Source organism: Dermacentor silvarum, chromosome 2, assembly GCF_013339745.2.
Source record: "Dermacentor silvarum isolate Dsil-2018 chromosome 2, BIME_Dsil_1.4, whole genome shotgun sequence".
Lineage (NCBI taxonomy): Eukaryota > Metazoa > Arthropoda > Arachnida > Ixodida > Ixodidae > Dermacentor > Dermacentor silvarum.
Window position 1 is genome coordinate 138,816,612 of NC_051155.1, and position 17,317 is coordinate 138,833,928.

At 46.4% G+C, this 17,317-nt stretch overlaps 1 protein-coding gene across 2 annotated transcripts in view; it reads left to right on the forward strand.

Moving 5' to 3' along the window:
- LOC119441838 (metallo-beta-lactamase domain-containing protein 1-like) overlaps positions 1-17,317 on the forward strand; it is a 33,286-nt gene that overhangs the window by 5,964 nt on the left and 10,005 nt on the right. For both annotated transcript variants that reach the window (XM_037706469.2, XM_049661661.1), the window contains exons 4-5: positions 3,883-4,046; positions 9,590-9,704. In XM_037706469.2, coding sequence (XP_037562397.1) covers positions 3,883-4,046; positions 9,590-9,704 — 279 coding nt within the window. The remainder of the gene's footprint in view (positions 1-3,882; positions 4,047-9,589; positions 9,705-17,317) is intronic.

The following is a 17,317-nucleotide window of genomic DNA, read 5'->3' on the forward strand; positions in this document are numbered from 1 at the left end:
AGACTGGTTTGCCATGTCCGACCGCATCTGCAAACACAACAGGTGGGACCCCACGCTGATGTTAGCCAACGTGATATTTTAACCGAAAGGAACGGCACCCGTGTGGTATCATACGCAGAAAGAGCATCTGACCAGTTGGCGCACTTGCAAAGCGAAGCTTCACGAGTTGTTCGGCAGGCCATTTGGTCGTCAGCAGGCCACTGAAAAAAAGCTCAGATTGCACGTCCAGACATTGACTGAATGGCACATTTCCTACATACAGGATGTGCTAGGCCTTTGTCGAAAAGTTGACACCAAAATGACCGAATCTGACAAGATTTCTCACATCTTGAAGGGAACAGCGGACAATGCATTTAATCTACTTGTCTTCAAGGACTGTACCACGGTTGACGCTATTGTTTAGGAATGTCAACGCTTTGAAGAAGTGAAGACTCTCCGTTTCACCTGCCGGTTTCTTGGGCTACCCAGCGCCTTCACAAAAATACATATATTGCGAGGATAGCATATACTGTATTTACAAATTACCATTAGCAAATGTACAAGTTACAGTAACCTCAAGCAGCTGCAACGGATACAAGGCTCTCATGTGCCTCTGGCCACTTCGTCGCTGTCATCATAGTTCGACCGACGGTATCAGCCCCTTCAGTCTTGTGACATGTTCAGGTCTGTGGCATAAATGTGCGGCACTTAATGTTACATAGAATCGCATGAAGTGTGCCTATATCTTTCTGTCGTATGTACTCTTTCATATATGATGCACTATTTTTTGATCGGGAATGCGAGCAGTGAGAGAAGTCTCTCTAGCTTTCATAGCGGTGCCTGCTAGTATGAAACAGAGTATATGATGTTACCCACGCTTGAGGTGTTTAAGGAGATGCGAATGATTCAGCACATTTCCAAGTTTGTGTTGCGTTGAACAGCAGTGCTGTGGTGCAGTTGACGCATAGGTCTTGCATTTAGTGAATAATTTCCCGATTGCACACAAGGGACTGGCATTCAATATTTCAGCTTGTACAAATGCAGACTTCTAAGCGTATCGGTCATCTTCAAGATCACCAGATTTTTCTGACGTGAATATTAATTTCGACATCTAGGGTACAGGTTAGACGCCATTAGAGACAATACTGAAAGTAACCCAGGGGTAGTTCCACAGGGGCTTGTTGGCAAGCTACATAATAGGACTTGTGCGCCTACTAAACTAGCTTTCTTTTTCAACATCACTTGTACAGATAGCAACATAAGCACACTTTCTATAAAATATGTAACGAAACACGATTGCTGTGTATTTCATTGTGTACCTCCGTTACTGGTGACTCGGCAGCTGTGGCATTACACTGCAGAGCACGAGGCTGTGGGTTCTATTCCCAGCCCCAGCTTTTGCATTCAAATGTGAAATGCAGAAACACTCATGTCCTCAAAATACTAGCTGGTTAATTCCAGAGTTGTCGACTGTGGTGTCTTGTCTGCCTGATACACTATCATTAAAGCAGTCAGTCAATTTAAGTGAAGTCAATAAAGCTTTGAAGGCATGAATCAATCACTTATATGTTATTAGCTTGCCACGCTCAGCGCTTTACACAAGCACAGATCTAGTCATCTCAGTTGTTGTGTATCTACTCTGTTTCTGCATTTTATATGTAAACTACCTCTGTAATGTGGCTTTATGGTGCAGTAGGGGCGGGGGGAGGGGGCTCTGTGAGATGGCCTGAAACACGCATCCGTAATTCAAATTCACTTCAGGGTTCCTTTAAAAAATATTGCCAAATTCATGCTGACTTTAGCACGCGCGTATTTATTGTCTGAAATGAATATGTTTGCAAATTCAGACCATGTCCTTACCAAAGCAACACCCCAGAGGGAGTGCATTGGGCGCATGTTAAAGAACCCGAGGTGGTCAAATCAAAACTAATCCACAGTCCCTCACTATGGTGCGCCTCATAATCAGATTGGGGTTTCGGCACGCAGAACCCCGAATTTAATGCAATTTTTTTTTAACCAAAGAAGGACGCTCATGCTCTTTTTAACTGTTGAAACAGCAGACATTGGCTAAGAAATTGTTGCTGTAAAACTAACTTGTGCTTAAAATGAAATCTTTCTTGGTGTGCTTGTTTAAGTGCGCAGATTTCAACAGCCAGATTAGATAGTGTGGTGTGTGCATTTTCAATAAAGGGTTAATGCATGTGCTCAGTCAGTACAGTTTGTGGTATGAACACACATTTTCTATGTACTAATTCTGCATTTAAAAATTGGAGCAGCCTTTATACAACAAAAAGCATTCATGGGTACCATATAGTTTCTCACTATAACACCTAGAGGGTAATCTGGCGCCACCATCTATGCGAGTTTCCTAAAGGGCGCAGTGCCCTCATTGAAATGACTGGATATGTGTCTGCGAGGCTTGCTTTGGCTGGTGTTGAACCAGGCTTCGTCTAAAATTGGGATATGGCTACACAAATAATGCGTTCTTAAAATAAAATCTACATAAAAGGCTTTCACACCCATATTACATCTCTCAGTAAAGTTTACTCACCTACAACAGACAAGTTGTTCCAAAATAAGCGAGAATTTTGTCATCTGTCCTCCAACTTTAGCGGCCAGCTGATACTTTTTACGTTTCATATAATTGTACAGTTAAACCTGGATATAACGAAATTGACAAATTCCCTGAAAAACTTTGTTATAAAGAGGATTTCGTTATATGCAGGTTCGGCACGAAAATTCGGAAAAGAAACGCTTACCGTATTTACTCGATTCTAATGCACCCTCGGTTGTAACGCGCACCCATTTTCGTCGAAGCACTCATCCTTGGAATGTCACATCAGGTATTGGATGCGTGGACGCGTGTCGTTTCGCACAAGCGCGAGGCGTCGGAAAGGAAGAGCGAGCGACACGGATGGCATTGTAGCGTCGTATAGTGTCACCTAGTGTCAGGTTAGTGAAGTAAAGCACAGAGACTTGCGCAGTAACCAAAGAGTGGCGCTGCCAGAGCGTTGAAAAAAAAAGTTATTTTTTTTTTCCTTCGGCAACATCAATTGGAAAAGGAGAGTGCCGGCTTAGCGGGCTAGGCCAGCTGCAGCAAGCGGCGGGATCAGGTTTGAATGAAGGGAGGGGGAAAGGTCATGCCCGCGGCGGCAAGATCGCCGGGTCGAGGGATGCAGGCCTGCCTCGCACACGCACACACACGTGCTCTCGCCTCGCAGTCACCGTGAATTCAAGCGCGACGCCGCCGCTTCGCATTCCGTCACTGGCGGAGAAGGTACTTCCGGTTGCTGCTCGCGCAAAAATGACAAAATTTGGGGCGAAATGTCTAGGTTGTCGGCGGGGAAAATTCGTTATTTCGAGGGGGTCTCCAGCTGCCACTTCGTTACTTAGAGGTTTCAAATACATGTGCTTCTATGGAGTAACGGCGGGGGAATAGAAAAACTTCGTTATATCCAGGAATTCGTTATATGGAGGTTCGTTATAAGCAGGTTTAACTGTACATCCAATGATATGTCCTCAAAATTAAACAAAACGTGTATCTATGTAATAATAAAGCTAAAACAGCTTTTTACATGGTGTTTAAGCAACAAATGAATTATTGTGACAGACGGAACGGTGCTAGCCAGGCGCATCTTCAAGGCGTCCTGGCTGTCCGAGAGCGATGCCAATCTGAAGTCACAATATACCGGCATTCTCATGCATACCACAGCGCAGCAGCGCCAGATTTCCCTCTAGGTTAATAGTAAGAAACTCTATGATGGGTACTATTTGACTGGTTTCCTGTTTGACTTGCGGATAGATTGTCAGAATGTTTTCTGCTGCAGTGGTAATTTACGAAGTTTAGCTTTGCTAATGAATGGTGCCTTCTTTAGTTTTCAGCATGGTCACCTTTGTTTCCAGGTCTCTCAAGGCTCGGCGTGTCCTGTGATGAAATCAACTATGTGGTCTGCACCCATGGTCATTCAGACCACATCGGAAACCTGAATCTGTTCCAGAGGGCCACCCACATCATTGGCACCACAGTGTCCAGTGGAGACGTATACCAGCTGTGCACTTTTGAAAACGTAATGTATTTTCTATCTTGTTCACTTTGAGTGTGCTGACTTGCTTAGGTTGTAGTGAGAAAAACGGACTGTAGTTTCACTGCAAAGGTGCTATAACGTAAAGCTATTCCAATCTGTTTCTATTCCATCTCTGCCATTAGCCATCCACGATTTGTCAGAAAGTTTTGGGCCATGCACACTTTGCCTGTCTGTCACACGACGTCACTAAAACTGTAAAAGAACTCCCCACCTGATATGACATGTACACACTGCTTAAGCATTACGAGTCCGAACAAAAGAAAAAAATTCTTTCTGCTTCTACATCTTTCTTGGCATTAGCCCTCCGCTATTGGTGAAAAATTTTCAGGCTGTGCCTACATCGCCTGGCTGTCATGTGAAGGTCACAAAGCCATAAAAATTCACCATGCCAAAGTACGCACTATAGATTCATTAATATACCAAACATAACTGAATTTTGGGGGGATAGCCATAGAGTTGCCCATTCTGAAAAAAATAGAAGATGGCTGCCTACCGATTGCTCTTGCACTGGCTACTTCGAGCTGCCAGGGAAATAGAAAATCTTTCTGTATTATAAACATTTTTGTGTCGCAGTGTAATGTTGTCGAGCCCTTTTGCTATTCTAAGCCTTCTTCACTCAGGATCCATTTTAGCCGCATCTTTAACTCCCCATGGCACACCTTTGCGATTTTTGACAAGCCTGCACAAGCTAAGCAAGGGAAAGCGGACCAATCACAGACGCCGGTACCACTCTCCTCACCCAGTTATCTAGTTTCACTATGCTAGCTTGGCCACACCAAAACCCTCTCCACTTCTGCGAGCTCCTCACCTCTTGTCAGCCAATCAGATAAGAAAAACTTGTCACGGTAGGCAGAGCTGTTTGCTTTGAAAGCACACAGACGTGACCTCGCATAAACGAGGAGAGCATTTGATTGGGCTGTTCAAACAATGCTGCATGTCACCGCCTGATGCTTGTGCGCGGAGTTACATAAATTTGATGTCAGAAGATGGGAATAAAGTCGTAATGGAATAGTTCTACGTTATAGGGCCCCAAGTCTCGCCATGCTGCTGCTGGTGCTGCAAAAGCTGTCAGTATCTTCAGCCATTAGTGGCCTGAATGGCAACCGTAGTTCGAGATGCTTGGTTTGCTAAATGAGCTTGCCAGTGTCCTCTCTCTCTCTCTTTTTGCACCATACATGTTGTCAAAATTCAATTTAACAAAATGCAGTATTGTTTATTCCAGTCAGGCATGTACACTAAAAAACAAGCCTCTGCCTCTATAGTGGGCGTTTATGTGGTAGCACAAATGTGCTGCAGAGGAATACGACACAGGTGCATGCCCTTAAAATAAGTGTTCCGCCTGTTTGTGAGCTTCAACTGGATTTCATTGCCACGATAGATTCTTCTACACATACAAACCTCATTATAACAAACACAGATATAACAAATACAGTGGAACCTCGATTATATGTCCCCCGGTCATGCGACGACCCACATTTCACTACGAATTGGTTTAGTCCCTGCAAAAGCCCCATAGAAATAATGTATTAATAAATTACCACGATTATAGAATGCAATTTTACGCCGACCCGCTTCATAAGACGCCTCTCTAGTACCGTCCGAGAAAAAAAAAGTTCTAAGTAAACGCATTCTCTGGCACGTAAGCACACTGCAGCCGGCTGATAACGGGTGCACAATACCGTATTTACCCGAATGTAACGCGGCTGCGATTGTAATGCGAGGGACGACTTTCCAGTCACGTGACATAAAGAAAATAAAACCGCTAATGTAACACGAGATGAAAGGAAAATGAAATGGTACCTTTATTAAAGGAATCGCAATTCGGAAATGTTCTCTTCACTCAACATGGTCGTCTGAAGAGGAAACGGAGCTTTCCTTGGGGGGTCTTCTCGGGCGATCACTTTCGTGGATAGTTTCACTATCGCGAAATTTCACGTGACTCGGCACTGAAAGCGTCCGCGACAAGTGTTTCTGGAGCTGTCCTAAGCTAAAGCGCCTGAAAAAGAACTGAAGTAGCGTCATTCGTGTCAGTGTGCAAGCGCCTCCTCTCTCGTGCGTTTTGTAGATTGTAAATCAAGTTAGTTGAAGTGCGCAGCCCTTGAAGCATGGCCCTTGGCCGGAAAGATGGGCTTGTGCAATTATCCCACTAGGGCACACCAGGGCGGTGCGTTCGTAGTGGTGTAGTGGGAGAGGTTCGAGAGTAGTAAAAATGCGAAAGGTAATGCCGAGTACGGCAATGGAATGTATGTAGAAGTAATCAAGGGGGCAGGATTTGTGTCATGCCTGAAAGTGTAAAAATATGCAGTATTCAATCAGTCAATATACAGGTGCTCGTGCTGTGTTTAGATGCATGGCATAAAGCCCCTAAGAAAGGAGCCTATTTATTCAGGGTTTTTAAACTGAGAAGTTTATGCCGATGGTGCGGTTACGACTTGTTCACTATTTTAGGGGTACACCGTGTCACGGAAGTGCTTTATAGAAGATTTAATTTAAGTCAGCTAAAAGCTTGTACTGGCAAAAACCATCCCCGCAAGCAAGCAGGGCCGGACACGAATGCGTTTGCATGCAGACGCGCTCAGCTTTGATGCTCCCGAAGGCTGCGCTGCAAATGGACATCCGGGTAAGCTCGGCGGCGCTGAGAAATCGCACGGTTTCAAACATTGCGTACTATGTTGTAAGAAGGTCGAGGAAGCGCCATCTCAAATGTCTACTCGCTTTTGCGTTATTTACGTGATGAAACGCAGCACGTGCGCCGAGGCATTGATGGGCGCTGAAAACGCAGCTCCCGCGCTAACGAGCGCGTGCCAGTCAAGCCCCGCTAGGCTCGTGGCTCTCGTGTCCGTAGTTTCCTTGTGGACACCTTAGAGGTGCTGCTGCAGCTTCCAGGAGAGGAGGCAGAGGCGAAGGGGTGCAGTTGGCACTACTTTAGGTTTTTTTCCTAGGGCTTTAGTCCTAAGCTCGCTAGCAGTGCCAAGAGAGCTGTCGGCTGTATACTTCGAGGGGTTCGGTGTCTGGACGAGCCGAGTCTCGCGAAAGCGAAACTATCTCCAAAAGTGATCGCCCGAGAATCGTCATCTTTTTTCGTGCCGTCGAGCTTGTTTGAGATTTAAGTACTTCTTAAAAGACAGCACAATCATTTCATTCGGGGTCAGTACCAAGCCACTTCAAGTTGCACAGAGCTTTCCCAACTGGCCTCGCATTTAAAGTGGGCCTGCCGCTGGTCCCGCCATCCGCAAATAGTCGACGTCGAGACACCAAGCCGCAGCGGACTTTCCCAGCTCCTCAGTCATCAAAATTGCTCGTCTCTTGAAGCGACCGTCATACCGAATGCGCTACGTCGCGAATGAATGGAGTCGAACTGCAAAATGCCGTGGAGCATTGCAGCATTGTAACCAGCCACAAGCACAGCGAAAACAGCGTCGATTCCAACCAAAAACAAGTCCTGACTTCGGTCGACTTGTCTATGGATTGGATCGAGACGTAAAGTTACAGGTTGCCAACGTAATGCTGAAAATCACGGGATTTAGATAGTTTGTTTTAAAATGGTCAATTTTCTCGTTATTTGAATGCAACGATAGGGTCGAGTTCAAGCAACGAAATCGTGAAGTAAAAAACTCGTGTTACAATTGAATAAATATGGTAATTTTTTAACAATTTAATCTACCTTCCTTGGAAGCAGTGCAGGTTCATACAGTGGGGCTTATTAAGGCAGTCTGTACCCATTTTTTGGGCAAAAGTGAGCGTCGCTGCCTATATTCTTAGTTTTTCGATTATACGACGGTTTGCATGGTCCCCTCAAAGTCTTATATTCGGGGTTCCACTGTAATCGGATTTAACAAAGTAAATTGAAGTTTTTTTTTTTTGCCAGTATCAGCGTGTGACAACTAGTATATGCTTATAAAGGATATCGGGTATAACAGACATTTTTCTATGGAATGTGACTTCGTTATAACGAAGTTTGTGCAAGATCTTAGAGCCTCATGTGTTGAAAACCCTAAACAAACGGAAGTTCACTCAATGTCTTGCTCAACCTAATTAAGTTTGTGGGGTAAATATAACAAAAATATAGGTATGCCAGGTTTATATTCTGGTGACTGGCACTTTTGGCCTGTTAAGGTTTGCCGCTGCCATGAAGAAAAACCTCAACGACAGACTCAACAAGCTCACTGGCGAGGGCCGCGTTTCGATCATCAAATGCTTGTAACTCTGCTATGACAGCACCATATCGAAAAATTTTCGTGGCTATTTGTTCATTGCAGACTCGTGCACAACTGCAACACAAATACATTTCGACCTCTGGATGCTTTAGGGGCCCTACAAGGGTTTTCAATGTAGTGAAGTTTTGAAGTCTAAATTTGATTAAATAATTTTTGGGCCCCATCAACTTCAGTAAATCGGGGTTTAGTTGTATTTAAATATGGCCAGCACTAAGAGCACAGGCAAAACAACTGGTAGAGTACGGATTGTGGCAATCCTTAACATCTGACTCAAGGTATGAGGTCGCCTAGCAACCTTGAGTCAAGTCTAGGCACTATTGTGCCAGCAGAAAACAAGCACCTGCAGGAGCGTGAGTGTTGAAGTTTTTCTAAGAAAATTTAGAGGGTTTAAAGTTTATTGAACTAGACAAACCAGCGCTGACTGAAACTACAGAAATTTAAAAAAAAAACAATTTCTAACTTCACTTGCAAGTGAAGTAGGAAATTTTTTTTTATATATTAACTGTAGGTGGACTATTACCTAAGTTATATAAAGAACGTAAAATTGAATTCGAGTTAAATTTAACTGGACGTATTACTTACTGTGTGTTCTATTAATCCACTACAGTGGCTATGGTGTTGTCTTGCTAAGCAGAAAGTCACAGGTTCTATTCCGGGCCGCGGTGGCTGCATGTTGAATGGGGAGAAAATTCAAAATGTTCATTTACTCAGATTAAGGTGCACATAAAAGAAAACCAGGTGACCAAAATATAATCTGAAGCCTTCCACTACAGCGTTTCTCATTATTCACTGTGTATTTCTAGGATGTTAAACCCAAGAAGTTTTAAATTTTTATAAAGGAGGTGAGAACCTCACGCTAGGCTCTCAAGAGTTGTGAGGTTTTGCATGAGACGGAAGGGGCGATGACTTCTGAGGCATAGACAGGCAAGTGAACAAGATCTGTGTGGATTGCTTAAAAGATTACTGTTTGCTGTGAAACGTTCAAAGCTGAAAACAGCAAGGGATCATGACACCAACAACATGTAATTGCTGGGACATGATGTCAAATCTGCTTCACAGAACCTTCTAATCTTGACGGCAACCATCATTAACCATCTGTGCATCTTTAAAGGGGCAGAGATGTTTATTTCCTTTACCTATTATGGATTTTTGTTCAATCCTTCAATGGTCTTAGTTAATTTATGTTCATTGTGGTGCTTATTATGTGATGTCACAGTTTTCAAATGATTTGAGGAGTATGATCTCTGCTCTGGATGAAGAGTGCACAATCAACATAGTATCTGACTTTGGTGTCTTTTTATTTTTTAGGACGAGCCTTATAGGATTGCAACTGACGTCCAAATCATTCCCACACCAGGCCATACCTTGACTGATGTCAGTGTCGTGGTGAAAACAGCAAAACTGGGCACAGTGGCCATAACAGGTACGCATACCAGGCTATTTTACTGTGACAGCGATTAAGAACTCAATACAGTTGATGCACGTTACAACAGACCGTGATGTTCGAGTGAGAAAGGTCCGTTATATCTGAAGTCTGATCTATCCAAAATTAGGGCCACTGTATGTTGTGAAATGGCAAAACTGTGCACATACAGTAGAACCCCGCTGTTACGTTCCCGGGTGCTGCGTTTTCCCGGCTGTTACGTCGTTTTTGGCCAGTCCAGGCACAGCTCCTATAGAACCCAATGCATTGGTAACCCCGCTGTTGCGTCACAACTGTGGGACCATTTCCTGTGGTCCATGACTGTGGTCAGGTGGGAAAACGCGGCAGTTTGAGCGGGACCCCAGGTAAACGGCACGTCCTTCTTCAGAAGATCCGTAAGTGGTCGGGCAATCGCTGCGAAGTCTTTAATGAACCGTCGGAAGTAGGAGCAGAGTCCTACAAAACTTCGGACGTCTTTGACAGACTGAGGTACAGGAAAAGACGTGACAGCACGAATTTTCTCCGGGTCTGGTTGAATACCGGAAGCGTCGACGAGGTGGCCCAGCACTGTAATCTGCCGACGACCAAAGTGACACTTCGAGGAATTTAGTTGGAGCCCAGCCTCGCGAAAGACTTGAAGAACAGCTGATAAGCGCTCGAGGTGTGTCTCAAACGTAGGTGAAAATACGAGAACGTCGTCTAGGTAGCAAAGGCATGTTGTCCATTTGAACCCTTGAAGCAAAGAGTCCATCATACGCTCGAATGTGGCGGGGGCGTTGCACAGACCGAATGGCATAACTTTGAATTGATAAAGACCATCAGGGGTGACAAATGCGGTCTTCTCTCGGTCCCTTTCATCCACAGAAATTTGCCAATAACCAGACCGAAGGTCTATTGATGAGAAGTAGTTGGCACCGTGGAGACAATCGAGGGCATCGTCAATGCGAGGCAAGGTATAGACGTCTTTTTTAGTAATTCGGTTTAGATGACGATAATCTACGCAGAAGCGCCACGTGCCATCTTTCTTTTACCAAGCACAACGGGCGACGCCCAAGGGCTCGACGAGGGTTCAACAATGCCTTTGGCAAGCATCTTGTGCACTTCATCTTAAATAACCTTACGTTCTGAAACAGAAACTCGATATGGCCGGCGATGAATAGGACTGGCATCACCAGTATTTATGTGGTGCTTAACATTTGAAGTCTGGCCCAACTGTCGATTGTTGAGGTCGAAGATGTCTTGGTACGAAACCAAAAGGCGACACAGAGCTGCTGCTTGCTCAGGCAATAGGTCCGCAGCAATCATGGGACTAAAGGTTTCGTCACGGCAAATAGCATCCTGTGGACATGGTGAAGACTCGGAGCAGCCGTCTACGGAAAACGCCGTGACGTGGTCATCTCCTATAGCGCGCAGCGTTGCAACCGATATGCCTTGGGGTAGAACTTGCTTTGTTAGTCCAAAATTGACGACGGGAAGGCATGTCCGGTTATCGACGACGGTTACGACGGAGTGGGGCACAGTGATATCGCGCAGCAAAAGGACATCAGGAACAGGAGTAGCGACGTAATCACCATCGGGCAGAGGGAAGGATGATAGCAATTCGACGAAAGTCAAGGTTTTAGGCGGCAGGCGGACGAAGGCGGTCGGACTAAAGTTGTTCGGCAGTTCAGCACGAATATGCGCGAGTAGAGGAAGTTCGAGGCAAAGGGTACCGGTAGAACAGTCGATCAAAGCTGAATGCGCCGTAAGGAAGTCTAGTCCGAAGATTAGGTCATGGGGACAATTGGTCAGCACTGTAAAAAGAACGGGAATGTGGCGGTCGGCGATACTGATCCGGGAAGTACACATTCCAGTGACGGCAACAGTGCTGCCATCGGCGACGCGTACAGCTCGTGTAGTAGCAGGCGTGAGAACCTTTTTCAATCGACGACGGAGGTTATTACTCATTATGGACACCTGGGCTCCAGTATCTATTAACGCCGTCAAAGGGACACCGTCGACGTGGACATCAAGTAAGTTCTGGTTCGTTGGGAGCGTCAATGGGGGATTTTGACACGACGAAGATAATGCAGCGCTACCCCCAGGAGCTGCATGGTCTAGTTTTCCGTCCGGGAAGACCCATAATTGGTCGGCGACGAATAGCGGCGTGGCTGGGGCGACGGGGACCGACGGCGCAGAGGTGACGGTGAGCGAGCGGGACGACTGTCATCGATGGATACGTCAGAGGTAGAAGGCATACGGCGAGGCGAGTAGCGGCGAGGGTCGGCATATGGGCGCGGAGACGGGGAGAAGTAGCTCGAATACGGCGATATCCAGGAGGTGCGGCAGTGGCGAGCGACATGGCCAATGCGGTGACAACGGAAGCAAATGGGCTTGTCATCCGGAGTTCTCCACTCTGTAGGGTTGCGGTATCTGGGAGGGGAATACAGATTGGTGCTAGGCGCAGCTGTCGGCACCAGTCGGGCGTCAGGTCGCGAGACGGAGCAGGCAGCAGGAAAACCGAGGTTGGCAAATTCTTGCCGCACAACTTCCTGAATGAGGGAGATCGCCGGGGCTGGTTGGTCAATGGCGGGGTCAACTGGGCGTGGATGGAACGGGGCAGGACTTACAGCCTCGAGCTCGCGGCGAACAATACGTGTGACGGTCTCATTGGACGGGGGTGAAGCGGTAATGGCGACGCAGGAGGACGTCGCAGCCGTGTTAGGGAGCCGGGAGAACTGCGGAATGACGCGGCGGCTTTTGGCGAGCTCAAAGCGGCGGCATTCCTTGATAATGACGTCGATGGTGGACACATTGTTGAATATCAACAAGTTGAACGCATCGTCCGCGATCCCTTTGAGAACGTGGCCTACCTTGTCAACTTCGACCATGTTCGCGTCGACTTTTCGGCAAAGAGCGAGCACGTCCTGTATGTACGAGACATACGATTCAGTAGAAGACTGCACTCGAGTAGCAAGCTCTTTCTTTGCAGCCAGCTGCCGACCGGTCGGATTTCCAAAAAGGTCGCGGAGCTTCTCCTTGAAAGCATCCCAGCTAGAGATCTCCTCCTCGTGTGTCCGGAACCAGACACGAGGTGTTCCGTCCAAGTAGAAGAGGACGTTCGCGAGCATAATGGTAGGGTCCCAGTGGTTGTTGCGGCTAACAAGCTCATACATGCCAAGCCAGTCATCAACGTCGACATTATCTTGGCCGGAGAATATGCCAGGATCGCGGGGAGTGGCAACCGTGACGTACGTTGTGGTTGGAGTCGGAGTAGTAGGAGCAGACGAGGCCTCGTCAGCGGGAGCCATGGTGGAAAGCTGGACGGTGCGGCCGCTGCGGAGCTCCGTGGCGAGGACGGGGAACGGCACGCTCCACCAAAATGTTACGCGAACGAAGGATTGAGTACTGGAGACTATTTACAAAATATATTTACACAGGATAGCTGCAGCGCTGGCCAGTTCAGCCGACAGCTCGAGAGCAAAGCGCAATTCGTCTTCTTCGTCTGGGCGCCCGCGCGCATCGTCCATAAGAAACACGCAATATGCATGTATCAATACGTTGCGAACTGCCACCCTGCGCCGGCCTGAGCTGCCATTTTGACTTTTCATTTTGCTTTGCTTGGTGGCTTGACGATGGCATTGACCGCCCAAAGTGCCGGGGGTGGCACCTATGACGTATTTTCGGTTTCCGCCAGCAAAAGCATGGCCTTTAAGATCCGTATTTGCTATCTAAAGATGGTGTCTATGATGCGTTGTGGCCCTAAAATTGGTTTTGGCACATAGATGTTCTATGTAAAATCCAAGGGCGATAACGCCGTCGCCGCGCGCCGTATGCTGTATGTGTGAGTGAAAGCCTGCAAGGGGAGCCAACATCCGCATTTAAATCTCACGCACGCAAGAAAGAAAAGCAGGGAGGAAGCGCGCCTTCTTCCGTTGCGCTCGAGGCACTGGCGAGGGAGGGAGGGATAGCGGGCGGCGTTGTACTCTGGCATCAACAGCGTACTGCGCGGTGGGGCGCGGTCGCACGGGCCGTATCATGAAAGCGATCTGCGTTAGGGCCGAGTTAGAGGCAGTGTAGGTGCGTCGGCAGCTGTTAGCTTTGTGCATGCTGTGTGTTCTCGGTGCTCAGCTTGCGTTGAAGCCATAGACAACAGCACGAAGGTCACTTCGCTCGCTTCTGCAGTGGCACTTCCTCACGCCAGTGTTTGACAGCGCGTGTCCGCGCTCATCGAGTGTGATGTGTTCATGTTTGCCTGTTGGCGCTGACACCATGCTTGTTAATATAGTTAATAAGCAAATGTTACAAGTTTATATGGACGATAAAACTACTATTCTTACTTTGTATAGCTGTCTACTAATTTGCTATTGCAATTGATGCTTCGGCTTTCAGGCAGAACTACGACTTTTTTTCACACGTAAGAATTAAAATAACATTGTGTGCAGTTCAACACTACACTCATTTCTCCATTTTTCCTATTTCTCGGCTCTTGCGTTTCCCGGCTCTTACGGTTTTTTTTTTCTTTTCTTTTTTTACGATTACGTGAAAAACGTATCGGCGGGGTTCTACTGTACCGCTGTCTAACCTGTAAGCGATCGCAAAAGCAATGAGAACATCGAAATTAAAATAACTATAGATAAATGGGTTTAGCGGTAATCTTACAACCATGTGGCATGGTGTCTTCCTGTTCACCGTTTTCAGAACACAGGATTCTGACAAATGGCAGTTTCCCCGTACTAGAGCATATACCGTAGTTACTCGATTCTAACACGCCCTCGATTGTAACGCGCACCCGTTTTTCGTGACGACAAAAAAAAAAAAGTCTTTTACAGTACCGCGCACCTCATGCTTTCAAACAGAAATACAAATTTCTTTCATTTGGAAAAACGGATTTCCTCCCGATGCACTGAAGCATCGAATGCGATAGCAAATTAGTAGACCGCTATACAAAGTAAGGATAGCAGTTTTATCGGCCGTATAAACTTGCAAACATTCACTTACTAAATAAATTAACAAGCACGGTGTCACGCGCGCAGAAGCAAACATGAACACATCTCGCTCGTTGACTGCGGAAACGAACTGTCGAAACGCTGGAGTAACAAAGCGCAGTGAGTGAATTGACCTTCGTGCTAGCATGCCTCTCGCTTCAATGCGACGAAAACACCGCGCACAGCGGACTTTCCCCGTCGCAGATTGCTTTCAAGATAGGGCCAAGGCGATCGTATCGCCGAAGTGGATCGTCGCAGATTACGTCCTGCTTCAGTCTACTGAAACCGTTCCACATTGCTTTGCGTGCGAAAATCTTCTCCTTCTGTTTGCGCCAGTCCCGCATGCAAGTTTCGAATTCTCCGAACGTCCGTGATGCGGCCCGATTTCCATCCATCTGCGCACACATGATCACTTTCCTTTTAAATGCGGCATCATGATGAACTCATGCTGATAGAGCAGACGCAGAGAACGTGAAGACAGATGGTAGACTATTGCCTAAGCACGTGTACTGCAGCACACGGAGGAAGCTACGATAGCTAGATTAGAGAGTAGCTAGGCTCGACGCGCGTGCGAGGCGGCCATATTGAAATGCCGACGGCTATATGGTAACGCAAATTTAGGGTCGTACTCGATTCTAACGCGCGCACAATTTTTTGACCTGTTTTATTGGAAAAAATGTGCGTGTTAGATTCGAGTAAATATGGTATACCCAGCATAACAGCGGGAAGCCATCTGGCTGCCGAGCACGTCACCGCTGCCGTTGATAAACATCAGCTACAGTTTTTTCTGCGCGCAAAACAGTGGCCAGTAGTATAAACTGATGTCTTAATTTTATGTTTCGCGACAAGCAACGAATGAGAGCCGAATACGACAAGCACGAATGAGAGCCACAGTACAAGGCAAGTTCTACTCAGGGCCCGCGCCTCGCCGCTACTGCACTTACTGCACATAAGACGGCTTGACTGCATCACACGCCTCGCAATTCTGGACACCACGTATAGCAGCATATATCTTCTTTTTTTGTGTGTGAATTGATGCACTGAAAGTGGTGCATTTTGTTATCGTCAGCGGTTTTTAAAACGTCATATGCTATGGCTTCACTTTGAAGCTGGTTAGGCCTGGCGGTAGTTGTCCGCTTGCGTAACAACACATTCTCTTCTCCGGTGGGGTGTTGCACAGCACACTGTTGCCAGAAGCTTTCCACTAGTGTATTCGTTCCTTAAGAAGAAAAAGTGCATTTTCGCAAATTTCGCAAGCAGCCAGAAATAGTTCCGTGCCACACTGCCACACGCAAGCGATGCTGTAGCTAAGTAAGTTGTGTTTACACCACACAGACAAAATTTGCCCAAAAGGTTGTCTGTTTTAGCCGATAGTCTGTTATAGCCGGGTTCGTTAAAAGTGGAATTGATTGCATTGATAATGTAGGAAAACTAAAATAAGGGAGAAGAATAGTCAATTATATCTGAAAGTATGTCGTATGCGAATCCGTTGTATTGAGCGTGAACTGTGCTGGGTTGTCTTTGTCTATTCATCTGTCCATTCTATCACATTTCAGTGTTCATCGTAGTGCCGTGATCCATTATACGTTTAATTAGTATGGCGTACAAATACCATATTGTCACATAGTAGTGACGATGAAGAGCCAAATGTTGCCAAAACTGTGAGTTAAACCGAACTCTCTATGCATTGGGCAATCTTGTGCTCATCGAGACACGCAACACTCAAATCATGACAGTGGCGAGCACAATCGTCGATTGTTGAATCTGATCTTGCTGGTCAAGTGCGTCCACTATTATGACTTACCTTACATTGCAGAGTAGATCCTGGTGCATGTGTACATTCAGAAACGAACAACACCATTCACGACATGCGTACAATCGGATCAGACATGCCTCCTTTGCTGTAGAACTCATGACGATGCTCCAGAAATTTCAGACATTGTAGGTATGCTCTGGCACCAAGCGACATTTTGATAGTGGTGATAATTAGCTAAAAAAAACCATTGCCAATAAGTAAAACAATCATGCATGGCAATGTACAACATTTTACTTTGACAGCATTGAAGTCATTGTAGGTTAGTTCTCTCTTTTTTTTTTGTCAAAATGCAGGCACCAGGGCGTGTTTGGAATATCAGATAATTGGGACTCGTCCTCTGGTCCTGACAGGCGTATGCGTCATTTAATGCAACAAACTGTTGTTAATTTGGACGTATTTGGCTGCACATCGGTTAATTCTGACAACTCTCGGAGCTCGGCCAGTGCGGAGCGCTGCAAATGTTCAATGCAAATGAGCAAGAATGGTGCTAGTGCCAACTGAAATGAAGCAGCGTAGTTCGCATCGCCATAGTCATCATTGAATCGTATGTGAATGACAGCAACGCTGGAACGCTTCGTGAATATTTGTGCCTTTAAAGCGTGTAATCTTGCGTTTACTGCCACGCGCCTTTATAACTGCGTAGCCACCACCCATGTTCACGTCGATAGCGACCGCGGTTTCATCCAACAAATGGTAGTTTCGTTTTGACTCGGTGTGTACGTTGGTCGCGAGCCTTCAGAATCGCAAGGTCGCCACTCACGATCATATCGATAGCGGCCAAAGTTTTGTCCGCAGCTGTTGTGGCAAGCAGTAGTTTCGTTCTGACTCAG